The 24261-nt window shown below is 36.3% G+C and overlaps 1 protein-coding gene across 1 annotated transcript in view; it reads left to right on the top strand.

The window, feature by feature from the left end:
- The first annotated feature begins 791 nt into the window (after window positions 1-791).
- Window positions 792-24261, top strand: part of LOC139721905 (complement factor B-like) — a 57971-nt gene continuing 34501 nt past the window's right edge. Inside the window, exons 1-11 of the mRNA XM_071633230.1 lie at window positions 792-944; window positions 6603-6695; window positions 8326-8523; window positions 9356-9538; window positions 9859-10071; window positions 10738-10820; window positions 12546-12666; window positions 15020-15211; window positions 16106-16327; window positions 20061-20311; window positions 22044-22197. Coding sequence (XP_071489331.1) covers window positions 6635-6695; window positions 8326-8523; window positions 9356-9538; window positions 9859-10071; window positions 10738-10820; window positions 12546-12666; window positions 15020-15211; window positions 16106-16327; window positions 20061-20311; window positions 22044-22197 — 1678 coding nt within the window. The 5' untranslated portion in view covers window positions 792-944; window positions 6603-6634. The remainder of the gene's footprint in view (window positions 945-6602; window positions 6696-8325; window positions 8524-9355; window positions 9539-9858; window positions 10072-10737; window positions 10821-12545; window positions 12667-15019; window positions 15212-16105; window positions 16328-20060; window positions 20312-22043; window positions 22198-24261) is intronic.

Raw genomic sequence — 24261 nt, 5'->3', positions numbered from 1 at the left:
AAAGTCAATGTTGGGAATAAAGCTTCAGCGAAGTTTCAATAAGTTAAACTAATATGAAGATAAAGCTTCTGATGGTTCGTTTGTGAATCTTGGTGAAAATGGCCTTTTATATAAATTTAAATCATATACAAGCGTCTTTAATAAAAGTACATGTATTCAATTCAGTTCAAAGCATGTCACCGCTGTTCATCTACAAGAGACATGGCAGTTCCTCAATCGTGACCACTTTCCTGCCACAATTATTGACCACCCCCCCCCCCCCCCCGCACACACACAGAGGCAGATACACGCATACGTACACCGCAATGACCAGCATGGCCTTCTCTTTAGAGCGGAAACTGGATTATCCCTATCATTTTTTATTTTGAAACATTTTCATCGCATCACTAACTTTCCGGGCGCGCAGGCATACACTACATAGAGCCCCCCCCCCCCCCCCCCCCCCCCCCCATATAGGAAAACTTGCACTCTCCCAGTATACCGTCCTCTGTTTCACAGGTGAGCCATTGTTTATCGAATATTACAGTGTATAACAAGAATAGGAGTATGTTGATAATGCTTGTGCGGGGAAGACTTAGGGGTGTTCCAAATTAAAAGTGTCTGTGTATACACTTCAAACGTATATGTGCGTGTGTCCGTGCGTGCGTGTGTGTGCGTCTTCGTGCGTCTAAGTATTTGTATGCATGAGTAACTAGAGAGGTTGTTTTGGTTTTGTGTGTGATATTTTTTGTTAACATCCGGGTTCATGAGCTATTTAGTTAGACTAGGCTAGAGATAATCTAGTTTGGTTTACTCTTCTACTAGCTCTCACCCATTCAGATCACATCGCGCTCTTCCCGACTTCGGAATAGTCATTGATATCTATCGTTGATATCAGACGGACATTTTCATCGGAATTTCTGTTGAAATAAAGACTCAATTCTTCTGTTTCTACTGATACTTCGGTAAGCGAGATCCTTATTATACACTTTTTCAAGTTTTTATCTTGCAAGCTACCAGCTAGTCGGTACTGTGTTAGAAAATATTCAGTGAATGTTCCTTTGTAAACATAGATATCCTGTATTCGCAATTACATATATGTAATGCCAAGGTATTCACAATTATGGCCTGCGTAGATGCAGATATTAATAACGAGATTTTATGTGCTTGATAACAGGCGTGAACATAAATCAAACCATTTAATTACTTCTAATTTTGCATTATTTTCCACAACGACACAGACTTCAGCAATAATGTATATTACAATCTTTACGAGACATGAAGCAGCATTTACGTTACCAATGGTATAACATTGTTTGTACAATATTGTTATAGATGGCAGGGACTAATGTACAGAGAGAGACCTAGGTAATGGCGTGCTAAGTGGTCTCCCGTGTGGATTAAGCTTTTCGTTTGTATTGATGACTGGTTGGTGTATGAAATATTCATTGTTGATGACGTTCTCAAAGGGTTTGAATTAAAAAGAATTGTGATTGTAAATATTTATCGTCTCGAAATATTTGATGTTGAATCAGCCAAAAAGCACCTGAAATATGGGGTGATTTTGATAATATCTTAAATAATGATGATTTTTCTTGAATGTAATTAGTACTGTCAAATGACTTTATTGGTTTTTTTTTTAATAATGGCGTTAACTTGTTTTTGCATTCAAACTCTTCATGATTGATTTGAACCTTTTGTATTACTACAAAAGATTATTTATGCCCAGCTATAAACACAATTATACTTCAGTTTGTACATAAATAATGGAAAAATGTCCATAACCTGTCTCAAAGTTTGTGGATTATCATTGCATAGCATTTTTTATTCTTTTCAAATGAAATGTTTCCAATCATACGATGTAAAAAGAAAAAAAATTGGTAAAAAGTGACCCAGTGTAAAAATAATAGCCCTATGATTCATGCACTTCAATCAACTTCTCAGCATTATTGTCAAACATACATTGTCACGATCAGTTAATATCAGTAAAAATATCAGTAAAAATATCAGTAAAAAAGCTTTTATTACCGTAAACTTCGAATAATAGACAATATAACCGAATTAAGTTAGTAAATTTTATTTCTGTTCTTAATCCAGTTTTACAAAGTACGTATTTCATACACATGATATTCATGGAAGTATCATGACAATCTCCGGTATAGGTTTATAGACATCATAAACAATTTTTTTTTAATTTGTTACATGGAATTACTTTTGCTCTTGATATTTTTGTCGCACTCGTAGGTCCGATGTCAACATAATATGTAGCTCAATATATATTGACATAGCAGTGGGTTATATCGCAGAGCGAATTAACTGAAATCAGTTTACCATATTCATAGAATGTATGTGAAATATCAGAACTCTAAAAGCCCAGCAAGACAGCATCGCGTTACCATCATCACACAATCAGAATATGATCTGCTTACAGAAATATAAGTGTTATGGGTATAGTGTGGTTTGCTTTGATTTAATGTTATATGTTGTTGTGGTTTTTTTTTTAATCTGTGGTTTTGTTCCATTTATTAATAAAGGATAATATCTTTATAAATCTGTTAAGAAAAACAGATTTGGAATCTGATTGAGAAAGTACAAGTTTCATCGAATTCGGGCCAGTGACCTATATACAAAACGTGTAAAAACAAGATTATCACAAAGAAGCCCTTGAAGCATATTTACTATTGTAGTAATGATGTTTACAAAATTGGACTATTTTACGGAATCTCTTAGCAAACAGTGAAACCATCTCCGAAATCATCATACTAAGAAAGTGACCAACGATGGTATGAGAACAGTGAATACACTCAATAAGGTCTTTGACAATGTGTGCCAAAGACGTGGAAATAGCATCACGTCCTCAGATGTACACTTTGATTTTATGGAAACTTCTACCCAAACACAGTTTGAACTGAAAGAATTGTCTTTTGAACTTGTCAAACATGAGTAGCTCAATATTAGTTGAAAAAATAAATGTAGGCATCGATGGTTCATTGATCACGGCAAACGTTGCATATTCCAACCGTTTGAAGAAAAAAAAGTTCTATCGTGTCTGTAACACCAATGTTTAAGTATCAATGATTAAGTATCAATATTGGTAATTTTATCACCAACACTACAACAAGTATTACATGGACAGTGTATATTTATACTCGAACGCAAACACGTTGCTATCTTCCCAGTAGTCTGGTTTATAGGCCATCGCATTCTGCAGCAACGTGTGAAATTCAAACACAAGAGGAGATCGTTATTTTGTTGGAAAATGTGAACAAGCTACATCTTAAATACAGGGAAAATGTTCTTGAACTTAAACAAAGCGTTTGATGTTATTCCTCACAGTATAAAATTCTCTAAAACATCATTATGGCATTATAAGTGGGTATAATTGGTTCCAATGTTATATTCAAGTATATATTATATATCTTCAAGATCATTTCAATTTGATTGTAGGTAAGATGCCATATAAAAACATGTGATCTGCACTGTGGGAAACTTAAGTATCTTTTTTTATTCAAAAAGGGAATATTATAAATGAGGTACCTACAATTACGTAAGATAATGTGATATTAGAAACTGCTGATAAAGCTGTTAAGTACCTGGAAGTAATATCACATTCACACTTATTGCGAAACGATCATATTTTGTCAACGTCTTGAACGTAGTAAGATACCTCGAGCAATGGAATATATTCGCCACATTGATTGGTGTTGTACAATGTATGGGCAAGCCGTTCAAAACCAACTTATGCAAAAGATTAAGGGGTGCAGTATTAAAAAGTGCGCTATTGGTACTGGATGCTAATTTTTTTTTTTTACACCCCAGTGATAATGCTATAGCCACAACATTAAATTGTCATGATAGAAGAATCAAGTTACAATACTGCATACTCACCATTAAAACTCTTCATAAACTGATACCAACCTATCAAATAACTTTTGATATTTTTTGACCAGTTACAAAACAAGATACTCTCAAAATAGCACTTTAATACCTTATCCGAATACCGAATGAAAAAAAAAATAGCCCTCGTTGTCATACAGTTAGTTCTCTTTTTTGACAGGCTCCCTATGGCAGTACATTTAAAGAGTTTGTTCGCAAAAACCGATAAGTCCATATTTGCCAAATGGAGGTATTTGCGATTAAAGGTCAAGAAAAATAAAGAGAATAATAAGAAAATTTTTGCTTCTTTTGACCACAACTTCAAAAATTTACTTTTATATGTAGTGACCAATATATCATTTAAAAAGTTTCATTTTGTATACTACTCTGTAAAAGTGGTTTCTTTCGCGGTGGTTTTATTTTCGCGCTTTTCGCGCTTTGAGGTAGAACCGCGAATTTAAAATCACGCGAAAATGTTTTGAACTCGTAGCTTGTACAACGCTATCATTACCAACCGCGAATTTAAACACACGCGAAAAAGTCCGCACCGATGGAAACCGCGAAAGTTTCTGTACGCGAAAGAAACCACTTTTACAGCACTTTATGACAGAGACCGTACTTCAAAATCTTCAAAAATGGACTTATCGGTTTTTGCGAACAAACTCTTCATATAGCTGACTTTGTCATTTCATGCATGTAAAATGAAATGTTTAAAATTCATTCCTGTGATTTGATTTGTTTTTCATGAATCCAACACTGTCAGTCTTTTCACTTTTTCACGTAATTTTCGGATAATTCCAAAGAACCTTTATTACTCCCCTTCTTTTCATTTTCGGATGAATGAACCTTCGGAAAAGAGAACACCTTCTTTTTTTCAATAACGCGTGCAATAACATTCAAGCACTGAGCCGCAATTTACTCTCCCCTAATCTGGATTTTATAAGAAAAAAACATAAAACCTAATAGGTATACGCATTCATAGAGTAATTTCATACCAAAACATAATGACTTTCCAAGAGTGATGGCCCGATATCTATTTCTTGTGGCAGCGTCCCTTATCACCATGGGGGCATTTCATGCAGCGTTTTGTCCCACAACTTTGCCACCCAGGTCGCCGGGCAATATACGACTAGCGTTGAGCCTTGCATTTCGCAAATACACTCTGCAAAAAAAGAAAGTAAACACTTTTTCGAGATTATATTTCTCATATAACATTTGGCTAAACGTTAATGTATTATACACCATATTAAAGATAATTTAATTGGCTATCAACCCGGTAGGTCAACAAAAAGGAAAACTTTACACATGAGTGAACACCTTTGTTTTTCTCTTCCAGGGCACAAAAGTAAAAATTGCAAAACTGAGCAAGTTGTCATTGATGCGTAGGCGCTCTTCCATATAACAATGAGAACAAACAAAAATTTCACGCAAAAAGCAACATGAATTAACTTGCAAAAATAAACCTATGATTCATATGATATCTTAAAAGCCCAAAAGATCAATGAAGGCTAAAAATAATGGAGGAAAATGAAGAATCTTTTGTCAAAACTAAGTTCAAATGAAATAAGAAAAGAAGCAATAATTAACAAAAATGACAGAAATTTTAGTTGTTTCTTTTTTTCAAATTAGAAAATTGTTAATGTTTAGTTTTTGAATTTGTCTCGTGAATTCTTTAAAAAAATGAAATAGAAAAAAATTATGTTCATTTAACCATGTTTATGCATATTACTCCCCATATCATTTGAAGTTTGAGTTAACAGAAAATTTTTATATTCCCCCTTTACTTTCCCACTTTGTTTTTGTTGGAGGTTATAAAGAGATAAAGAGAACAAAACCTTATTTTTGCTATTTCATTCCTGGCTCTCATTGTGTTAAGCTGGCCTTTTGTTGTCATTGTTATCGTGAAGGTCATTTGCAAATGAAAGGCAACATGTCAATTTTTGCAATTTTTACTTTTGTGCTTTGGAGGACAAAATCGAATGTGTTCACTCATGCATAAAATTTCCTTTTGTATTAACCTACTAGCTTGATAGGCAATTAAATTACCTTTAATATGTTACATAATACATTGATTTTCATCAAAGTCTTCTATGACAAATATGAACTCGAAAAAGTGTTTACTTTCTTTTTTTGCTGAGTGTATAATTCTTTCAAAGCGAAAATGCTCGTCACAACAATGAAAGATATTAAGACAAAAAGAAGTCCAAAAATTTTGCTTGAAACACCTTTTTTTGTATCAACATTTCACTGTTTATGTTGCACTACCTTGTATAAAAAAAAATGCATGATGATGGCATTAGAGTAGGTCAGTCTTTGTTCTACTCTTTTTTCTTCTGCCTCCTCTTTCTCTTTTTCGATTATGTTTTTTTTTTTCATTGCTATAGCGAGAGGAATCAATACTTTGTCGAATAAACATCAACATGTCACTTCGACACGAAAGGAATGCTCATATACACAACACAAATTGACCTAACAGTGCTCAATATTACCCCCATACACTTCGCAAACAATAATTAGCCTTCAATCAACCTTCAATCAAGACAACTTTGTGTTAGCGTTTTCGTGTTGCAGACAAGCGACAGTAGTGGCAGCTGCCTCGATATTGTATTTCTTGTTTTTGCTTACAAAATCACAATTTCGACCTCTGCAAACAAGGCATTTACTTGCAATTTTTCCTATTTGTTTATTTCTGTGAACATAATGGCAATTAAAAAAAAAAATGACCAATTACCGATTCTTTCATCCAGCGGGACGAGAATCGCAGCTTCACCCTGTACATATGGGGACGTACGTGGCGCTCTTGCTGGTGCTCACCGCACTGGCGTTGGGGCACGGTGTCGGTGAGTTTCCTCTAAAAGTTAAAAAGGTTTTCATTTATTTTACTCGGACAGTTCAAGCTTATAGATTAATCATTTCTTACTCACACGAATAAAATACACACAAAGAAATGATATTTAGTCGTTGAGAAGCCTTACTCAACGAGATGACGTTCAACTGAATGACATTCCATAGAGACCGATAATGACAATCTGTTCTGTGTCTGGGACTTCGGAGAGTGTGTCATCAAAAAAAAAGAAGAATGCTGATTACATCGAATCATTATTCATTTACACCAGGGAGGTCACCTCCCTGTTTACACTGAATTACCTTTCCTTTTTGCCCATTTACCTTTTAGTGTTGCATATTTTCATATTTTCTTCCAACTCTTAGTGGAAGTCTTAAATCATAGTTATTGGCCAAATTTAATTTAAAAAAAAAAATCTGTAGACAACTAAAATTCAGTCAAACAATTTTAAGTTTTCCTTCCTATCAGAATAGACTTTACTTCAGTGATTTTGTTGTTTTTGTTGTTACTGCTGCTGCTGCTGATGATGTTGTTATTGATATTTAATAGTATGGGGTTAAAGGGATGGCATAGTAAGTTTTCGTTGAGATGGGGGTTCAAGATTTGATTTGTGTGTCCAACACACTGAATTGGTATTCAAAGCACATTAATGGTGGATGTGACACAGTAGCACACTGAAAAAAAGGCGTGGTGAAACCGAGACACCGCAGCACAAATTAAAACTGCACAGGTCTTAACGGGGTGGGCATATTATGTCTAATAATTTTAAAGGTCCTGTTTACCTTTGGGAGCAGTGATTTTAAAAAATGTTTAAGATATCACATTATTGATGCATATGTGTAGGTCTGTTGTATCACAAAACATCCTACCATATATATATATATATATATATTTTTTTTTTTTTTTGCAATAAAACCTAAAGTATAAGGAGATATCAGTATTTCTCTCATTAAACCGTATCTGTATAGACGGTTTAGTCTGGAATCATTTTTATTATAACTATTGTTCACATTTTGTGTATTCAACAATACTTAACATCGATTTTACGGATTCAAATTTTTACAGTGGTTGTTTATATCCCTAACTCACATTTTAGAACTATCTTAAAGCACTAATGCTGGGATATTGTTTCTTCTGCAAATGGTAAATTATGCCTTTTACCATCGTTCTGTCATAATGCTGTCATTTAGGCCGATATCTATGCTCTCAAAAGCTTAAAGGCATTATTTACCATTTGCAGATGGAAAAAATAACCAGCGTAGTGCGTCAAAATAATTCTAAAATGTGAGTTAGGGACAGAAACAACCAACGTAAATAATGTTATTCAGTATAATCAATGTAAGGTAATTATGCAAAATGCGAACAATAGTTATGATGAAATTGTTTCTTGAATAAACTGTCTACAGTTATGATTTATAAGAAAAATAGTGGTATCTCGTTATATTTTAGCCTTTATTGGGATATTTTCGAATGTCGCAGGATTTTTTTTTGATACAACTGACCTACACAACAATATGCATCAAATCACTGCCTACCCAATGGTAAACGGTACCTTAAAGATATTTGGTTCTTTGTTCGCTTGATTTAATGTTTGGGTGTTTTTTCTTTTGAATTTATTTGAAAAGAGGGCACCAGTTGTCTGCGACCGAGGCCATTGCTTCACGGCAGGTACGAGTACCAAAATTCCTCATTTTATGGCGAAGAATATCTGCCGGTGAATTTCGTTGTGAAAGTGCTGTGCAACCCTAACACGCAACTCAACGGAGACGAATTCATCCAGTGTCAACCCAACGGACGATGGAGCGGGAGAGCCGTGTGTCGAGGTTTGTTCTGCTGCCTTCCAGACTTCTAGGGGTGACTTATTCTTTGCCTTAATGTTTTTGTCGGTGTCGTTGCTGATGTTAGTAAAAGACATACACCCACAACGTGCATGGATGACCAATAATTGAACCACGAACTAAGTTTGCTGAAAAAGGTCAATTTCTAAAATTAATGATATGCACATATATTGATATCCATATTGATGAATGTCCCCTTAGAAATAAAAATGCTCGGTCATTGAACGTTGAAGGTCCTGCCCCTTTCTTTTCTTTGCTTTATATAGAACGGATTGGTTGTTATGTTCATTGTCGACAATACAGTGGTGAATCCAGAAGGGGGCGCACGACCCCACCCCCTTTATTGTTTGTTGAAACAATAGAAATACATGTAACAAGAAATGAAACCTGGAAAAGGCACCAGAAATATTTTTGCCCCCATCCATTTACGGGGAGGGGGGGGGGGGAGGCACTGGATCCGCCCCTGCAATAACAGCAAACTTGGCTCATTTCATGAAGGGTCTTTTCAGATATCTTTTTTTCTGACAAACTGCCTTAAGCTACTGAAATCTTTACATCTGACATGTCTGATTAGCCGAGAGCAAGTTTATTAGAAAAAAGAAAGTACGACAAAACGCTTCATGAACTGCCTCCCCTCCTCCCTCCACCCCCCTCCCCCCCCCTCCCCTCCTCCCCGGTTTGAAGCCTTCCAGTAAAGTAATGTGCAACGCAACGCCTGGTAATGACAGTCTTTCACATTAAACGTTTCTCCTACCTTTTGCTATACAATGTCATGTATATCGAATTTAATTCTGCTTTCTGTCTTGGTTTCCTAAAGCACCAACGATTTGCCCGCCACCAAGCCAGATCGAAAACGGTTTCCTGCGCGTCCGAGGAAGGTGGGCCGGTGGTCGAGCGGTGTATCGGTGCAATCCAGGTTTCTATCTTCTCGGAAGAGCGATGGCGACCTGCAACTCCAATGGGGAATGGACTTATGGTGGCGATGAACCGGAGTGCGTCCGTGAGTGTACCGTCATCATCTCTGTTAATGAATAAGATCGCAAATTTTGCTTCAGGGAAGTTTAGTATACACTGGTATAGGAGCATGTAAGAAAACGTGATATACCTTATTATACAGTCGGTGTTTCTTGGCAGTGTGATGGTGTCACAACATGAATAACAACACTGGACAAGATTTTCTCTGAAAAGCATGGAAAAATCAAACTGGTCTTGCCCTATATAATTCATGAATTTTGCAAAATTGAAATTTGGTGTAAGACTCCAGCAACAATCTTTCGTTTCCTTGAATTTGAACTGACTGGATGCGACATACTCTTAAAGATCCCCCATCATGCCAGGCGCCGGAAATCGTTGATGGCCAAAACTTGACAGCAAGTTTGAGAGCTGGAACGGGACACGTCATCGGCGGTCTGTACACGGAGCACTCCGTGTGTGCTGCCGAATGCCCGATCGGTTTTGTGCCGTCACGTGACTACATTCTGACATGCCACGACGGAGAATGGGTACCAACAGGAGAAATCCCAGAATGCCTCAGTAAGCACACGACACCCCCTCCCCCATCCCCTTCCCTTCTGTCCCTGACATTCGCATATCGTCAAACCGGAAGCCATGGTACAATGCACTCACGTTACAACGACCACGGTTATTACGAAATTCTCACTACAACGAAATCAACGTTCAGGTTCCAAAATTCCATGCATCATTATACACTTTACTGTTCGGTTATAACGAAATTTCGATATTACGAAAGAAAACTGCTGTCAGTTTTCTGTATATCGAAGCAGTTTTCTTTCGTAATGTCGAAATTTCGTTATAACCGAACAAATAAACAATATATAGAGCGGATAAAGTTCCAGCCTGAAGTTTTATTTCATTGTAACCGAAACTTCGTTAAATCCGTGTTATGACGGGAGCGCACACACATGTATTAAAAGAGAAGAAATAGATATTGTATATCGTATGTGTAGCAATACTTACCATCAATTATACTAATTACCATGTTCACGTTGTAAATTCATATCACTTACTGACGTCTTAGAATTATTTCAAAGCATTATATCTGTTTATCCATTTGCAAATGCAAAATAATACTTTTAAATCGAGATTTCCACCGTCATTAGATTATACTGTCATGTATTACACTAAGGTCAAGGGTCAATCCATCTTTCTTCGAGTAACAATTTCTTTTCATTCCAAAAGCGGTCACTTGTCAGCCTCCTTCTCTTGAGCCCATACCACACGGAAGATCCGACGCCCAAAACCGAACGTACTTCGTCGGAGAGGTAGGTACTTTGTATTTTGAATTAAAACCTGATTATGAAACGGCGTCATATAGAGATATACTTGCAAACTCAGCTTGAAAGAACAGAATGATCGGTTTTAAAGGAGATCTCAAGATGATTTTCAGACTATTGAATCTGAACATCTATAAAGTTATTGATTATACTTGGCACAGAGAATTAAACCGAATTTATAGTGATCGAGATAAGTAATAAGAATTATTTCAAAATTCAAACAAAACACAGTGAACGAGGATGATACATAAAGCAGCTGCACCATAGGGATACAGGATTGGGTGCTCATGGAAGTAGACTACAAAATTACTTGAATATATTACTGGAATATGTGAGTCTCCTATGTCATAATCCTTGTTCAGTATAATTTGTTTGGGTTTTTTCAGATTATCAGAGCATCTGCTTAAGGACCTCAATAAGATTAATTCCAAAAATCTACATATGGCACTATTTATTTATGTGCTGCATGATGTAAGATTATGAAAATCGTCTTTAATTCCCCTTCAAAGAAAATGTCCACCTGCTTTCAAATCGGTAAAACAGTAAAACAATTTTACTTAATGATCATGGCAAAAGTGTCATGTATGCCTGACATGAATTAAGAATGGTATAAAGAGGGAATTTTAATCTTGAAATGTTTTCACAAAACTACGATATGCCACAAAGTAAGCAGATTAGATAGGCTGAACAAGTTGTCACTCCTAATTCTTCAATCTATCACTCCATCACGCCCATCATGTCTCTGAAGTATCACAATGTTCGTAAAAGTGGTCGCTTCTCAGAAATTAAACCCTTTGTCATGTGTGTTGGGCCTGGTTCGGCTTGCTGTTAATTGGTTTGGTGAAAATATACTTGCATTTTGAAGATGTGTTTTCATTTTTGAAATACATTTGTATGCTGAAAATAAGTACCTGGTTTTAGTTTCGCTCCCAAACACAGTGCCAAACATTACAATGTAATTTTTGGCAGCAAAATGCAACTCGTAGCACACGCGGCACAGTTTAAATATTGCGTATGATGTCAGATGGATGTGCTGGCCATACAGGAATAATCATTACATCACAGATTCTTATCCCAGTAAATTAAAATACCAGCATGTTTGTCGGTACGAATGAACCCCGAATTTGCTTAGCGGGCATTGTTCGTACAATAACATCTCCATTGTCATAGTTTATGTTAAAGGACACCTCTGGATGATTTTCAGTTTTTTTCGTTTGAACAACTTTAAATTAGTTATACTGAGGACAGAGTTTAAGAATTTGTGATAATTGGGATAAAGATTAGTTATACTGAGGACAGAGTTTAAGAATTTGTGATGATTGGGATAAAGAATAAGAATATTTTCAAAATTTTGAACAAATTGCAATGAACAAGAATGATGACATGGCAGAGTCACCATAAGAATGCATGAGTTGGGGCTCAAGGAAGCAGAATAAAAGAAGAAGGTATGCATAGATTATACACAGGTGAACTCGCAAGCAAGCAGCATTGTAATGGAATTACACTGCTGCATTTTCTGAAATAATTATGTGAACCTCCTATGTCATCATCCTTGTTCAGTGTAAATTGTTTAAGGTTTTTCAAAGTATTGTATCTCTGCTCAAGAACCACAATAAATTTCACAAATCTATACATGGAGTTGTTGATTTATGTACTACATGATGTGAAATTAAGAAAATCGTCTGGAATGTCCCTTTAATATTTGCTGATCAGGCGGTGAGTTATCGATGCGATAGTGGATATCGTCTGGCGGGAAAGAGCTGGCAAGTGTGCAACCCCCGCAACAACAGAGATGTTGACGGATCTTGGAGCGATCGTGTGCCTAGTTGTGTGGGTAAGTTGCTGTGCGGGCTGCGGGCCAAAAATCCTTGGCCATGTAAACATTATGCCTCACAACATATAGCCTTCGTATAAGTCGTCAGCCAAGGGAATGTCATGACGAAATCACTAGAACAAAAAGACTAACAGGTGAAGGGCGTGGTCATCTGTCTCACATAATACGTTATTACATTGTCAGCATTACGGGTTCTTCATAGGGCAACAAGTCGAAAAGCTGGTATGTGTGCTTTATTCTATAGGTCATGATTCCCGAAAATACATAAAGACAGAGTTCTTGCAGGCGTAAACAATCCTATACATCATCAAAGAACAGAAAACAAACATAATAACAGTAATTATTCGAATTGAAGTATACAATCTTCTTTCAGTTTAAAGATTATGAATCAAACCTGACTGCTTGAAGATTTATTTACTTGTTGATACAAGCAAGAAGTACGGTAAGTGTTCTTTTCGAGTAAAGCATGTTGGTTTTTTTGCCACCGTAATCCTACAACAACTCAATCAAATAAGCTCAGATCACTGTAAACTGAATTCGAGTGATTTGGGCAAGATACAAAGAGAATCGTTGCAAGGAAAACCAGATCAAAGGCATTGCAGTAATAGGTCAGGTTCAACTTATGTTGAAAGGAGGGCTCCGACAAAAGCCTCAACACGAATTGATGATGATATCTAATTCTTCCGCAATCTTGACTCGTGAGTAGGAACACAATGTGGAGCAATATTTGAGTCCCTGGCACATTTTCGGCCTATATGCACCCCGCCCTTCTCTCTCTCTCTCTCTCTCTCTCCCTACATCTCTTCCCCTTTCCTAATACTGTATTTGGATTATGAATCCTTCTTAAACAACGAAAACATAATTTTCATCTTACGTTTTTATTCTTACTTTATTTGATCTGATTTTCCTTGTAGCCTGCAATAACAGATGAACCGATTTTTTTTTTCAGAATGTTCAAATACCTGTTCAAAAATCCCGTATTAGAAAATGTATGTAAACGAATTGAAATCACACGTAGCATGATTGTCTTAAAGTTACTTGAAACGATTATACAAGTGAAAGATTTTAAGCTCACCTGAACCAAACGCTTAAGTGAACTAATGTTATCATTCATCGTTCGGCGTCTGTCATGCGTAAACTTTTTGTTTACAAAATTTGAAAATTCTTAGGGAGGATCTTAATTTGTTCAATAAATGGTTTAAGATTCCTCAAACTTGAAAGCCCCAATATTGAGGGATCTTTATAAAATGATCTTCTTCTTTAGAACCCCCCCCCCCCCCAAAAAAAAAAAAATGACAGAGATTTAATCTACAGTCTACACTATGACTTTATGAGTCACATTGGTGGCTGCACTTTTAGGTGTGTTAATGACAGATCCAATATGGGGGGGGGGGGGGCTAAATTGGTGCCAAATTTTTACATTTTCATCTTCTTGAAAACCCCATGGTGAATATTCACGAAGGTTGACAGGAAGCATCCCTGTTGGGTGATAGAGGATTAAAAAGAAATGGACCCCATGCTTATCCCCCCCCCAAAAAAAAATGATGATAATAATAATACAAAACATGATTTCTCTTGAGCAAGTTAGTATATTGGTAACCCTATTTTCAAATTTATTCATTGGGTGCTCCCCCCCCCCCACACGCACACACACGCACACACAGAACGTTCAAAAAAGAGAATCTTCGAAGAAAAAAAATGTTTACTATCAAAAGCCAGAAATACTCTGAGAAATTATGATATAAATGCACGAATGCACTTTCAAGTTTGTTTATTGAAAATGGGGGACAGCGTGTAGAGACGACTAAAATTGGGGCCTGTTTTCACATTTTAATTTTCCTCGGGAAAGAGGGTGGTATAATTTTGTATAACACTGGCAGATATCACACTATAAGAAAAGATGTAGATTTAATTGTGCACCTTTTACCAGTGTCATACTGTGCTTATGTGAGAACCTTTACGGGTGCAATTTTTCACCTTTCACTCAGACCAGTGTCGCAATGGACGCACCATTCTGGTCTTTGGTCTTGCGCTCCCAGTGTGACACTGGTATAAAAGTGAAAAGTTAAAACTATTTTTCTTAGAGAATTTTGCCAGTTGGAGATATGGATACCACATTACCCTCCCGGGAGTCCCCCAAAGCTCACCAAGTGCAATGTTTGCTATGTTTTCCTTGGGTAATAGTCTGCTAGGATTTGTGGAAGGTGATGATAATAACGCTGTCCTAAGCGTCCTGTCGTCTATTCATGCTTTGAGAGATGCTGTAAGCGCAACTTCCATTAAGTTACATTTCTGTCATACGGTTATGTTCCTTTTTTATTTCCATTTTTCTCATTCATTTTGTGGTTTGCAGTGGTCACGTGTCCCTACCCAGGACGAGATCATTTAAGAAATGGACACGTGACATTCTCTAATACCTCGATGACCATCGGTACGAAGATGACACTGAGGTGCAATTCCTTGTACACGTTGTTGGGATCGAGCGAGCGGGTGTGTCAGGCGGATGGGACATGGAACGGCACGCTCACGTCATGCCACAGAGAGGGTGCGTATTAAAGGGGTGACAACCATTGGGTAGAGATGAGAATTGGGCTTTTAACTTTTTGTGAGATACCAAGAAAACACATATGAGATAATGCAGAGCATACCATCCTGAGAGCAATTTTGTAAAATAAAGCAATCGTAATTTAAGGTGGGTCCTACCTTTTATTGCAATTGCTCTATTTTACATATGTCATTCTTTTCAAAACCAATTCTTATTAAATAAACATAAAATTTCTCATGTAATTACATGATCTTTCATATTTCATAAGTGGTTGCCATTATCTCATTAAAGATTAAAAAATAAAAGCTTACATTTGGGTTTCAACCAAAACTATACGATCCGTTTAAGATGAAACATTTTTTACGAATGTCTATTTGACTTAAAATGATATCATCCTTATCAGATTTGACAGGACGACAAAATGATTATTAAAATGTGATGCAAAAGTGTTGACGAATATTATTGTCCCTTTCAATTTTGTGCTAATTCATTGCCAATATACCGTAATAAATGCGAAAACATTGTAAACTCTCCCACACAAGCAAACACACGTTATAATACAAACGGCCTACAATAAAAAGTGTGAGTAGCATGGGGGATTCAGAAGGAGGTAAAAAAGAAAACTCTTCACATATTCCTTCTCGTGACTGTTACATTCCTTGTGTATCTAGAAAATTGTCAAAAACACTAGAATGTTCCTACACACGATTTGGTATGTATATTTGCTATTGTAAAAATCTACCTATTTTATAGAACTTTGATGGCCCACTACTAGAAATGTGCTTATTGTACGTGCACCGAATACATGCAAATTATATACATCATTATATCAAAACGTGTTGGAAGTTATTTTCTTGTTTGTTTGATTGATTGTTCATTGTGCTTATTTTTCAGATTACGAATGCAGAGCGCTCGGTAACCCAATCCACGGGTCAATGTACTCCCTGAGTGGAGGAGAGGAAGTAGAACCTCAGTTCAGGATCGGCGAGACGGTGTACTTCCGGTGCGACCATGATGTGAACGAAAACAACGAACCTCGCTACGAAATGGTCGGGTCGAGGGAGAGATTCTGTAATAGAAATGAAGAATGGACCGGAGAAATGCCGAGATGTTTGGGTATGCCAATAAATCTGCATCTATGAAGTCAGATATACAGTAAAAAAAAGGAACACAAGCATGTACTCTACATCACTAGGGCCTATAAGCCAAGGAGATGTACACTAATAGACTTAAAGACAAAATTTACCATTTGCAGATAAAACAAAAACCCAGCATTAGTGCTTCAATATAGTTCTAAAATGTGAATTAGGGATAGAAACAACCACTGTATAAATTGAGTCCATATAATTTTTGTTAAATGCACAAAATGTGAACAATAGTTATAATAAGAATGATTCCAGATTAAACTGTCTACAGTTATGGTTTATTGAGGAAAATACTGATACCTCTTTATATTTTAGGCTTTATTGAAAAAATTGTATATGGTAGGATGTTTTCTGAAACAACAGACCTACACATATGTATCAAATGTGATATCTTGAACATTTTTAAAATCACTGATCCCAAAGGTAAATTGGACCTTTAAAGTGTTATATTTTAAAGGGGAGATCCAGTCCAAATATAAGTTAGTCTGATAAGAAAGTGTAGAATTTACGAGTTCAATAGGAAAATTTTGATCGTAATCGGGTGAAAAAGAAGGAAGTAATGACATTTTGAAGTTTCGCTAACTTTTCAGCAAACAGTTCTTGAACGGTCAATACATGTATGAATATGAAAATGACAAAGTGAGCATGTCATACCCTCAAAACCTGTCATTAAGTTTGTGCATACAATTTTGACATTTCCAGTTTTTCATTCAAAGGCCATTATGCCCGAGGCACAAATCCTGGTTTTCCAAACTGATTACTATTCAGATGTTATTCAATCAGGAATAACATCATGTTTCAGATTTCAATGACAGAACAATTATTTTTTTTGTCATTTTTTTTTGTGTGTGCAATAGAAAATTGTGAGGTTATGATATCATTAACTCATTCATTCGCATATTCATATCCATTGTACACGAACTGTATGCAGAAATTTCAAAATGTCATAACTTCATAATGTTTCATCCGATTTCAGTCAAACTTTTATTAGATTAACTTACATTTCGACTGGATTGCCTCTTCAGAGGCTAAGAAAATTTGGTGGGGACTACCTCAATGCTGTCTGCTCATGGTAGCCATTCGAATGAGAGACATCTCTAAATACTGTAGTCATTTTCCATGACTGGCATAGAGATCGTGCCGAGTTTTATGCTCATTTGACATGAACGCAAGATTATTTAAGAAGATATCGACCTCAAAAGCAAAAGGAACTTATTCAATTCAATTCGAAGGTTTTATTTTCACTTCTTTCAACAGAATAACATTTGTAGTCATTACAAAGTAAGGCATTTTTCGAAAAACGTATTTATACATTCTGCGAAAAAAGGAGAGGTACCCACTCAAGAGATTGTGCTTGTACTATGTGGCCACCTCACAGGGAGAAAAAGAAAATAGGCGAAGAACTTAACTACAAGTGTGCGGGATAAACAAAGGGGAAAAGGGGAGGGAGGGGGAAACAGAAATAGAAGTAAAGAGACGAGACAATTAAAACTAAAAAGCTTTAAAAGAAAAAAATACTACAGAAAGATACAAGAATGACAGAATTCAGATGAGAAGTAAGGAAGATGTGACATCTTGAAATTTCACCTTTTATGCCTCCGCCAACGAAGTGGCTGGAGGCATTATGTTTTCGGGTCGTCCGTCCGTCCGTCCGTCCGTCCGTACGTACGTACGTCCGTCCCGTTTTGTTTTTGTCGATATCTCAAGAACCGTGTAGTGGTTTTACATCAAACTTGGTATGAGGGTATATCCTGGGGGGATAATACTTTGTTTGGATTTTATGGTCACGGGGTCAACGGTCAAAGGTCACAGGTTATTTTGTGAAAAAAAGGTTGAAAATTCATGTTTTTCTCCATATCTCGCAAATGGTTCAAGGTATCTTCATGGAACTTAGTATATATGCTTGTTCCAATGGGCAGTGATTATCTAGGGAAGTTGGGGGTCATGGTTCAAAGGTCAGGGGGTCAAAGGTCAAGTTCAACTCCTCAAAATATCACTACTTTCCTTATATTTATGCAAAGCCTGAAGGTGTTTTCTTTTACTTGATGTATACATGTATTACCCAATATATATTCTGTGGGAAGTTTCTTGCCAAAAGGTCACAGGTCAAAAGGTCAAAGGTCAAGTGAAAGTGCTGAATTGCACTTTTTCCTCCATATTTCAAAAGTATTTCAAGGTATCATCATGAAACTTACATATTTATGCATGTTCAACCTAACAGTGATTCTCTTTGGAACTGTGAGGTCAAAGGTCAAAGGCCAGGTTTAGATAATGCTATTTTCCCATTTGATACTGAAATTATACCTTTCCTCAATACCTTGAAAATTACTCAATGCATAAACTTATAAAAGGGTCAAAAGTCAAGTAAAAATCATCAGTTCCCCAAATACCTGCACTCTGACATTTTAATCATTCATCCAATTGAACCTAGTTCTAGGAAAGTGAACATTCAGCACGTTTGTGTCAAACCTGTCATTTTAATATTTTGCCAATTATGTGAAACTGTCATCACACATTGTCAAGACATTGTACTATAGACCTATTGGGAGAACCATGCATTATGGCGGAGGCATATCAGTCGCCGTTGCGATATATCTAGTTTCGGAAAATATTTCTTGACCAGTCCTTATGAATATTCAAATGAGTGAGTCGATGTCATTATCCTCACAATTTTTCATGTATCTTCCACAAGAAATTTGGAAAATTCTTTATTTTCAGCTATGCAATAAGGCATATATCCATACCAAGATATATCAGAGTTTATGGTGGTTCTTTTTTGGGTGGTTTTAAGACAAATTTTGTATTTATGCAGCTGAAATTTGAGATTTTTGTCATTTCTGTATATAACATGAGTCTTAAAGAGATGTGAGAGTATGACAACTTAAACTTGTTGATTTGAATATCAGGACTGGTCAAGAATTTTTCGGAAAAAAAGTGAAATTTCACAATGTCATATCTTCGTTATTTCTCATCCGATTGGGGTCATTTTTGCATTGTTCTTTAGGCAATGTTTTTCTTTTTCTTTGAAAGTTTTATTTATTTTTGGGTGGATTTCCTCTAACATAGAATAAAGGAAAGTAAAACCCCAGATAATGTGGATTGAGTGAAAGAACCAATATGAATAGAGCATTTATCCGTGAAAGGGTGAGAAAAATCAGACAATCGATTCAAGTTATAAATTCGTTAGATATACAGAAAATTTTAGATATATTTCACTTTGTTATATTAACAGTAAATTATCCTAATAGTTTATGTCAGTAACACGTTGATGGAGAGTAAGGATTTCCAGAAATGTAACTTTGTGGAATTTACCTTCTACACTGTTCTAAGATGTTTTTTTTTTCTTTATGTTATCGTCCATAATGACTTCATAAGGTATTTCGTTACCCAGCAGAGACGGTGCAAAAACTTCGAATATAATTTTTGACCAGATTGTCAGATTTTCCAAAAAAATTTCATTGATGTATTTTCCTAGTATTGATGATTTTACTCACTAAACATTCATATTTAGTTGCAACTGATTGACAAATTGCCCTACATCGACGTATAAGGGCAATATGTCAATCAGTTGCAATGAAAACATCTCGATGAAAGAATTTCATGAATTAGAATATTCATATCTAGGTTTTGGTTTCCTTTTATGCTTTTGAAGCACGTTTCTCTTTCACATACATGTACAATGTATATACTCAAATCTGTTACAGAAAGGCACGAGTTCGATCCAGCACCCATCGTCAACCAGGGTTTGGGAGAAATTTTCGACGAGATCGCTGTTGAAAGTGGCTCGTGGGCATCGAACAACGACACTAACAGGGCTGGGAGCAGACGTCGACGTAGCATTGACCTTAACAACCGCCGGGGCATCGACATCTGGTTCGCCTTCGACTCGTCGGGGAGCATCGGGGATTATAACTTTAAACTTGCCAAACGATTTGCGAAGGGTCTAGTTTTAAAGGTATTCTATGTTGTTTGCTGGTTTATTTCTTTTGGCCTTTTTTTGTTTTATTCTGTTTTAATTTGTTTATTGCTGCTTTTTTGATTGTATGTTTGTTTGTTTGTTTGTTGCTGCTTCTACTGCAGCTGGGATTTATTCTGCTTCGTGACACACAATCAAAAATGGACTTGAAAAAGCTGGCCTTTCTAGAGATTTAATCACCATCATAATTACCTATCATTACCCGCCATTCCACTGAACTTCATTCACTACATGAAATTCTCTGCTTATGTTGCATCTGCTCTTTTATCATCACATTGTGTACATACATTCTCCCCATGGTAAGGTTGTCACTGACTTGCTGTTCTAACACTAGGATCTACAAATTCATATCTTCCGCTTCCTGAATACATAATTGTTTAAAAGTCACGAAAACGCTTTTGTATACATTATGATAATCATATTAATATTTATATAAAGTATAATGTACAGATAAAGATTCAATTAAGATAGACTGAATTGAAGATTAGACTAGCAATAAAAAAGTATAATGCATACACATACACACACCCACACACGCATATACACTTAGGAAAAAAAGAAAGTAAACACTTTTTCGAGGTCATATTTTTCATAGAAGATTTTGATGAAAATCAATGTATTGTATACCATAATTATTAAAGGTAATTTGATTGGCTATCATGTAAGTAGGTTAATTTAAAAGGGAACTTTACGCATGAGTGAAGACATTCATTCTTGCCCGCCAAGGCACAAAAGTAAAAATTGCAAAATTTGACAAGTTGTCTTTCATTTGGCAATGCCCATCAAGATAACAATGACAACAAAAAGCCAGTTTATCACAATGAGAGACATGAATTAAATAGCAAAAACAAAAGTTTGTTCTCTTTATCACTTTATAACATCAAACAAAAAGAAAATGGGAAACTAAAGTAGAAGGAATGGCATAATATATAGTAATCTAAGGATTCATGAGATAAATTTAAGACCAAATATCATCTAAAATTGTCCTCGTTTGAAAACAAATTGAAATTTCTACCATTTTTGTTCATATTGCTTCTTCTCTTATTTCATTTGAGTTTGGGTTTGACCAAAGACTCTTCATTTTTTTCTCCTTTATTTTTGGCCTTTGTTGATATTTTGGGCTTCAAAGATATCAATTATGAAAGGTTTATTTTTGCAACTTACTTAATGTATCTAATTGTGATAAATTTGTCTTTTGTTATCATTGTAATATGGAAGAGCACTTGCAGATGAATGACAACTTGTTCATTTTTTAATTTTTTGCTTTTGTGCCTTGGAAGAGAAAAGCAAAGGTGTTCACTCATGCTGAAAGTTTCCCTATATATTGACCTACTAGACCGATAGCCAATCAAATTACCTTCAATATGGTATATAATACATTAATTTTAAGCCAAATATTCTATGAGAAATATAAACTTGAAAAAGTGATCACTTTCTTTTTTTGCTGTATATATATATATATATATATATATATATATATCGACAGAGAGAAGAAAAGAAGAAAAGATAAAAAGTGTGTTTATATAATATAGTAAATGACCAACCATCATGTCTTTTGAAGATATAGCATGCAGAGAATGTGAAATGCAGCAGCTAATGTGACTGATGTGCTGCTAAAAACAATGTTAATTAATTGATTCCTCCACGTTGTCTGCAGGTTCTCATGCGTCGATTCCCCTATATAATCGTACCTCTGCTTGATAACTCACAGATATCTCAAAATGGATCTCTAGGGCGAGCCCGCATAGGTGCGTTGAGGTACGCGAGCCAATCGGAGATTGCCTTTAGACTTCAGAGCGGCAGTACGACGGATCAAGTCAATCGTCTCATTCATGTTATCCCGTACGAACAACGTGAAAGAATAGGTCAGCTTGATTTTGATAAGATGGGCGTCTTCCTGTATGCTCAGCCCTGATATGATTACTGTTTATACTATGCAGATACACATTAGATCTTGATTCCTGCAATCGCTGATAAGTGATAGCGGTTTAAAACACACACACACACACACACGCACACACAACGAATGTAGCCAGTGATGTTGTGGAAAAAAAAATAACGTTCTTGCACTTCGATACCATGTTGAGGTTTCATCGTTACATGATACTTTCGGAAGAGTTTAAGGCAAAAATGACAAATTGGATGTCCACGAACTAAGCGGGGTTCCCAATATCGTGCGATCCATTGCGAACGCCACGATTGGACATTCGTAACTGATCGTGGAAAATTTGTTGAACTCGTCTGAAATTTCACGTTTGGATACGAGATTATGCGAGTCAATACGTGTTGGTTCGCTTAAATGCGATATGGTCACGATTGGTCTATTTCAAGCAATACGAGCTGTCACGATCTGGTCTCCCGTTCAAATACGATCCGATAGGATTGTCCGGATTGAGTCCATGATTGGTTCCGATCTACCGCGATCATTACGATCGGGATCCCCGATTTGGTGCGTGCAGCTACGTTCTGATACGTTCCAATACGAATACCGTGAACCAATGCGAGCTGTTGAGATAGCATACGATATCTTTCACGATCGGGATCAAAAGCGACCCCAATTTAAGGTGCGATTGGACGCGAAGGGGAAATTATAGTGCGGCTGACAATAGATTTCATCGTTTCCTTAACTTCTGCAGAGTGATTAGGCCTACTATCCACAATCATTGATGATGGCAAGGGTTGACAGGTTGAGAATGATGACAACGTGACCTTTGCGGTATAGCGAATGACAATTACGTTATCATCAGAGAGAAAGCATCACCTAGGCCTGCCACAACCTCACATAGTCCCTCCTCTAATTTACCCTAAAGAAATAGATTATTGGATCGACCTGCTCAACCTTCTACTCCCCTCCCCCCCCCCCAAAAAAAAAACAACAAAAAACCGAACACACAAGATCAGATCATTGCCCCCTCTTCCCCAGAAAAAAAAAGATCAAGACAAAATGTTTTCACCTTCCTTTGAAATACACGAAGAAAAAATGATATAAAATGTGTTATATACGCTAAATATAAGAAAGTTGGCCGAACTGATAGTATTACTTGTGTGTTTGATTTCATATTTTGTATAGTATGTATCATATGCATTTTTATTTCAAAATGCCGTTATCTCATTGGGTATTGAGAGTTTGGTTGGTTTGGCTTGATTTATTTTTTTATTTAACAGTGTTTAACAAAACCGATTACACACACAACAGACATGACAGAAAGGTAACTCCCCTAAAATAATGTCACTTTAAGAAAGATCAAGCAAAATTATTTCACAGGGGTATTGCTACCCTTATTGACTAACTTCTATGTGAGAAATAATGACAGTGATCTTTATAGTCATGCACGAGTGACCTAACATCCACGACAATGGTCACTTTTAAAAAGTCACAAAAGTTACTTTGTGGGGTATGTGAAACATTTTACTTCTGGTGGATGTTTCAGTGATGTCGTTATTCTATATTTCATTGTGCCACCCCTCCCTTATTCGACCTCGCGGACTACAAAATATATGCGATTTGCAGGTAAAATAAGGGCAAAATAAAAGTCAAAAAAAAAATAAGCAGAAGGAAAGTGAAAACGTCGATCCCGATTAACACGATTAAGAAGCACGATAAGTTAAGATTTGCTGCGTTTTGATACGATCCAAGACAATCTGATGCGATGATCACGATGAAAAATGAATCGTGTTAATCGTAGAAAATTTTTGAACCGTCCAAAAATTTTCTACGATTAACGCGATTGCTACGATTGACCTTAAGATCTGATACAATCTGTTACGATCTAATAAGATCACCACGATTGCTTCACGATTAAGACCACGATTTCAATCGTGGCGCCAATCGTGATAGTGGGAACCCCGCTTAAGTGCAAAAATGACAAATTGGATGTCCACGAACGGGAATCGATCTCGGGTCGTCAAATTGGGAGTCGGAGTAATAT

Source organism: Diadema antillarum, unplaced genomic scaffold (genome assembly GCF_040938485.1).
Source record: "Diadema antillarum isolate AM-2024a unplaced genomic scaffold, OU_Dant_1.0 scf00000151, whole genome shotgun sequence".
Lineage (NCBI taxonomy): Eukaryota > Metazoa > Echinodermata > Echinoidea > Diadematoida > Diadematidae > Diadema > Diadema antillarum.
The sequence above is the reverse complement of the archived record's forward strand: the minus strand, read 5'-3'. Positions and strand labels throughout refer to the sequence as shown.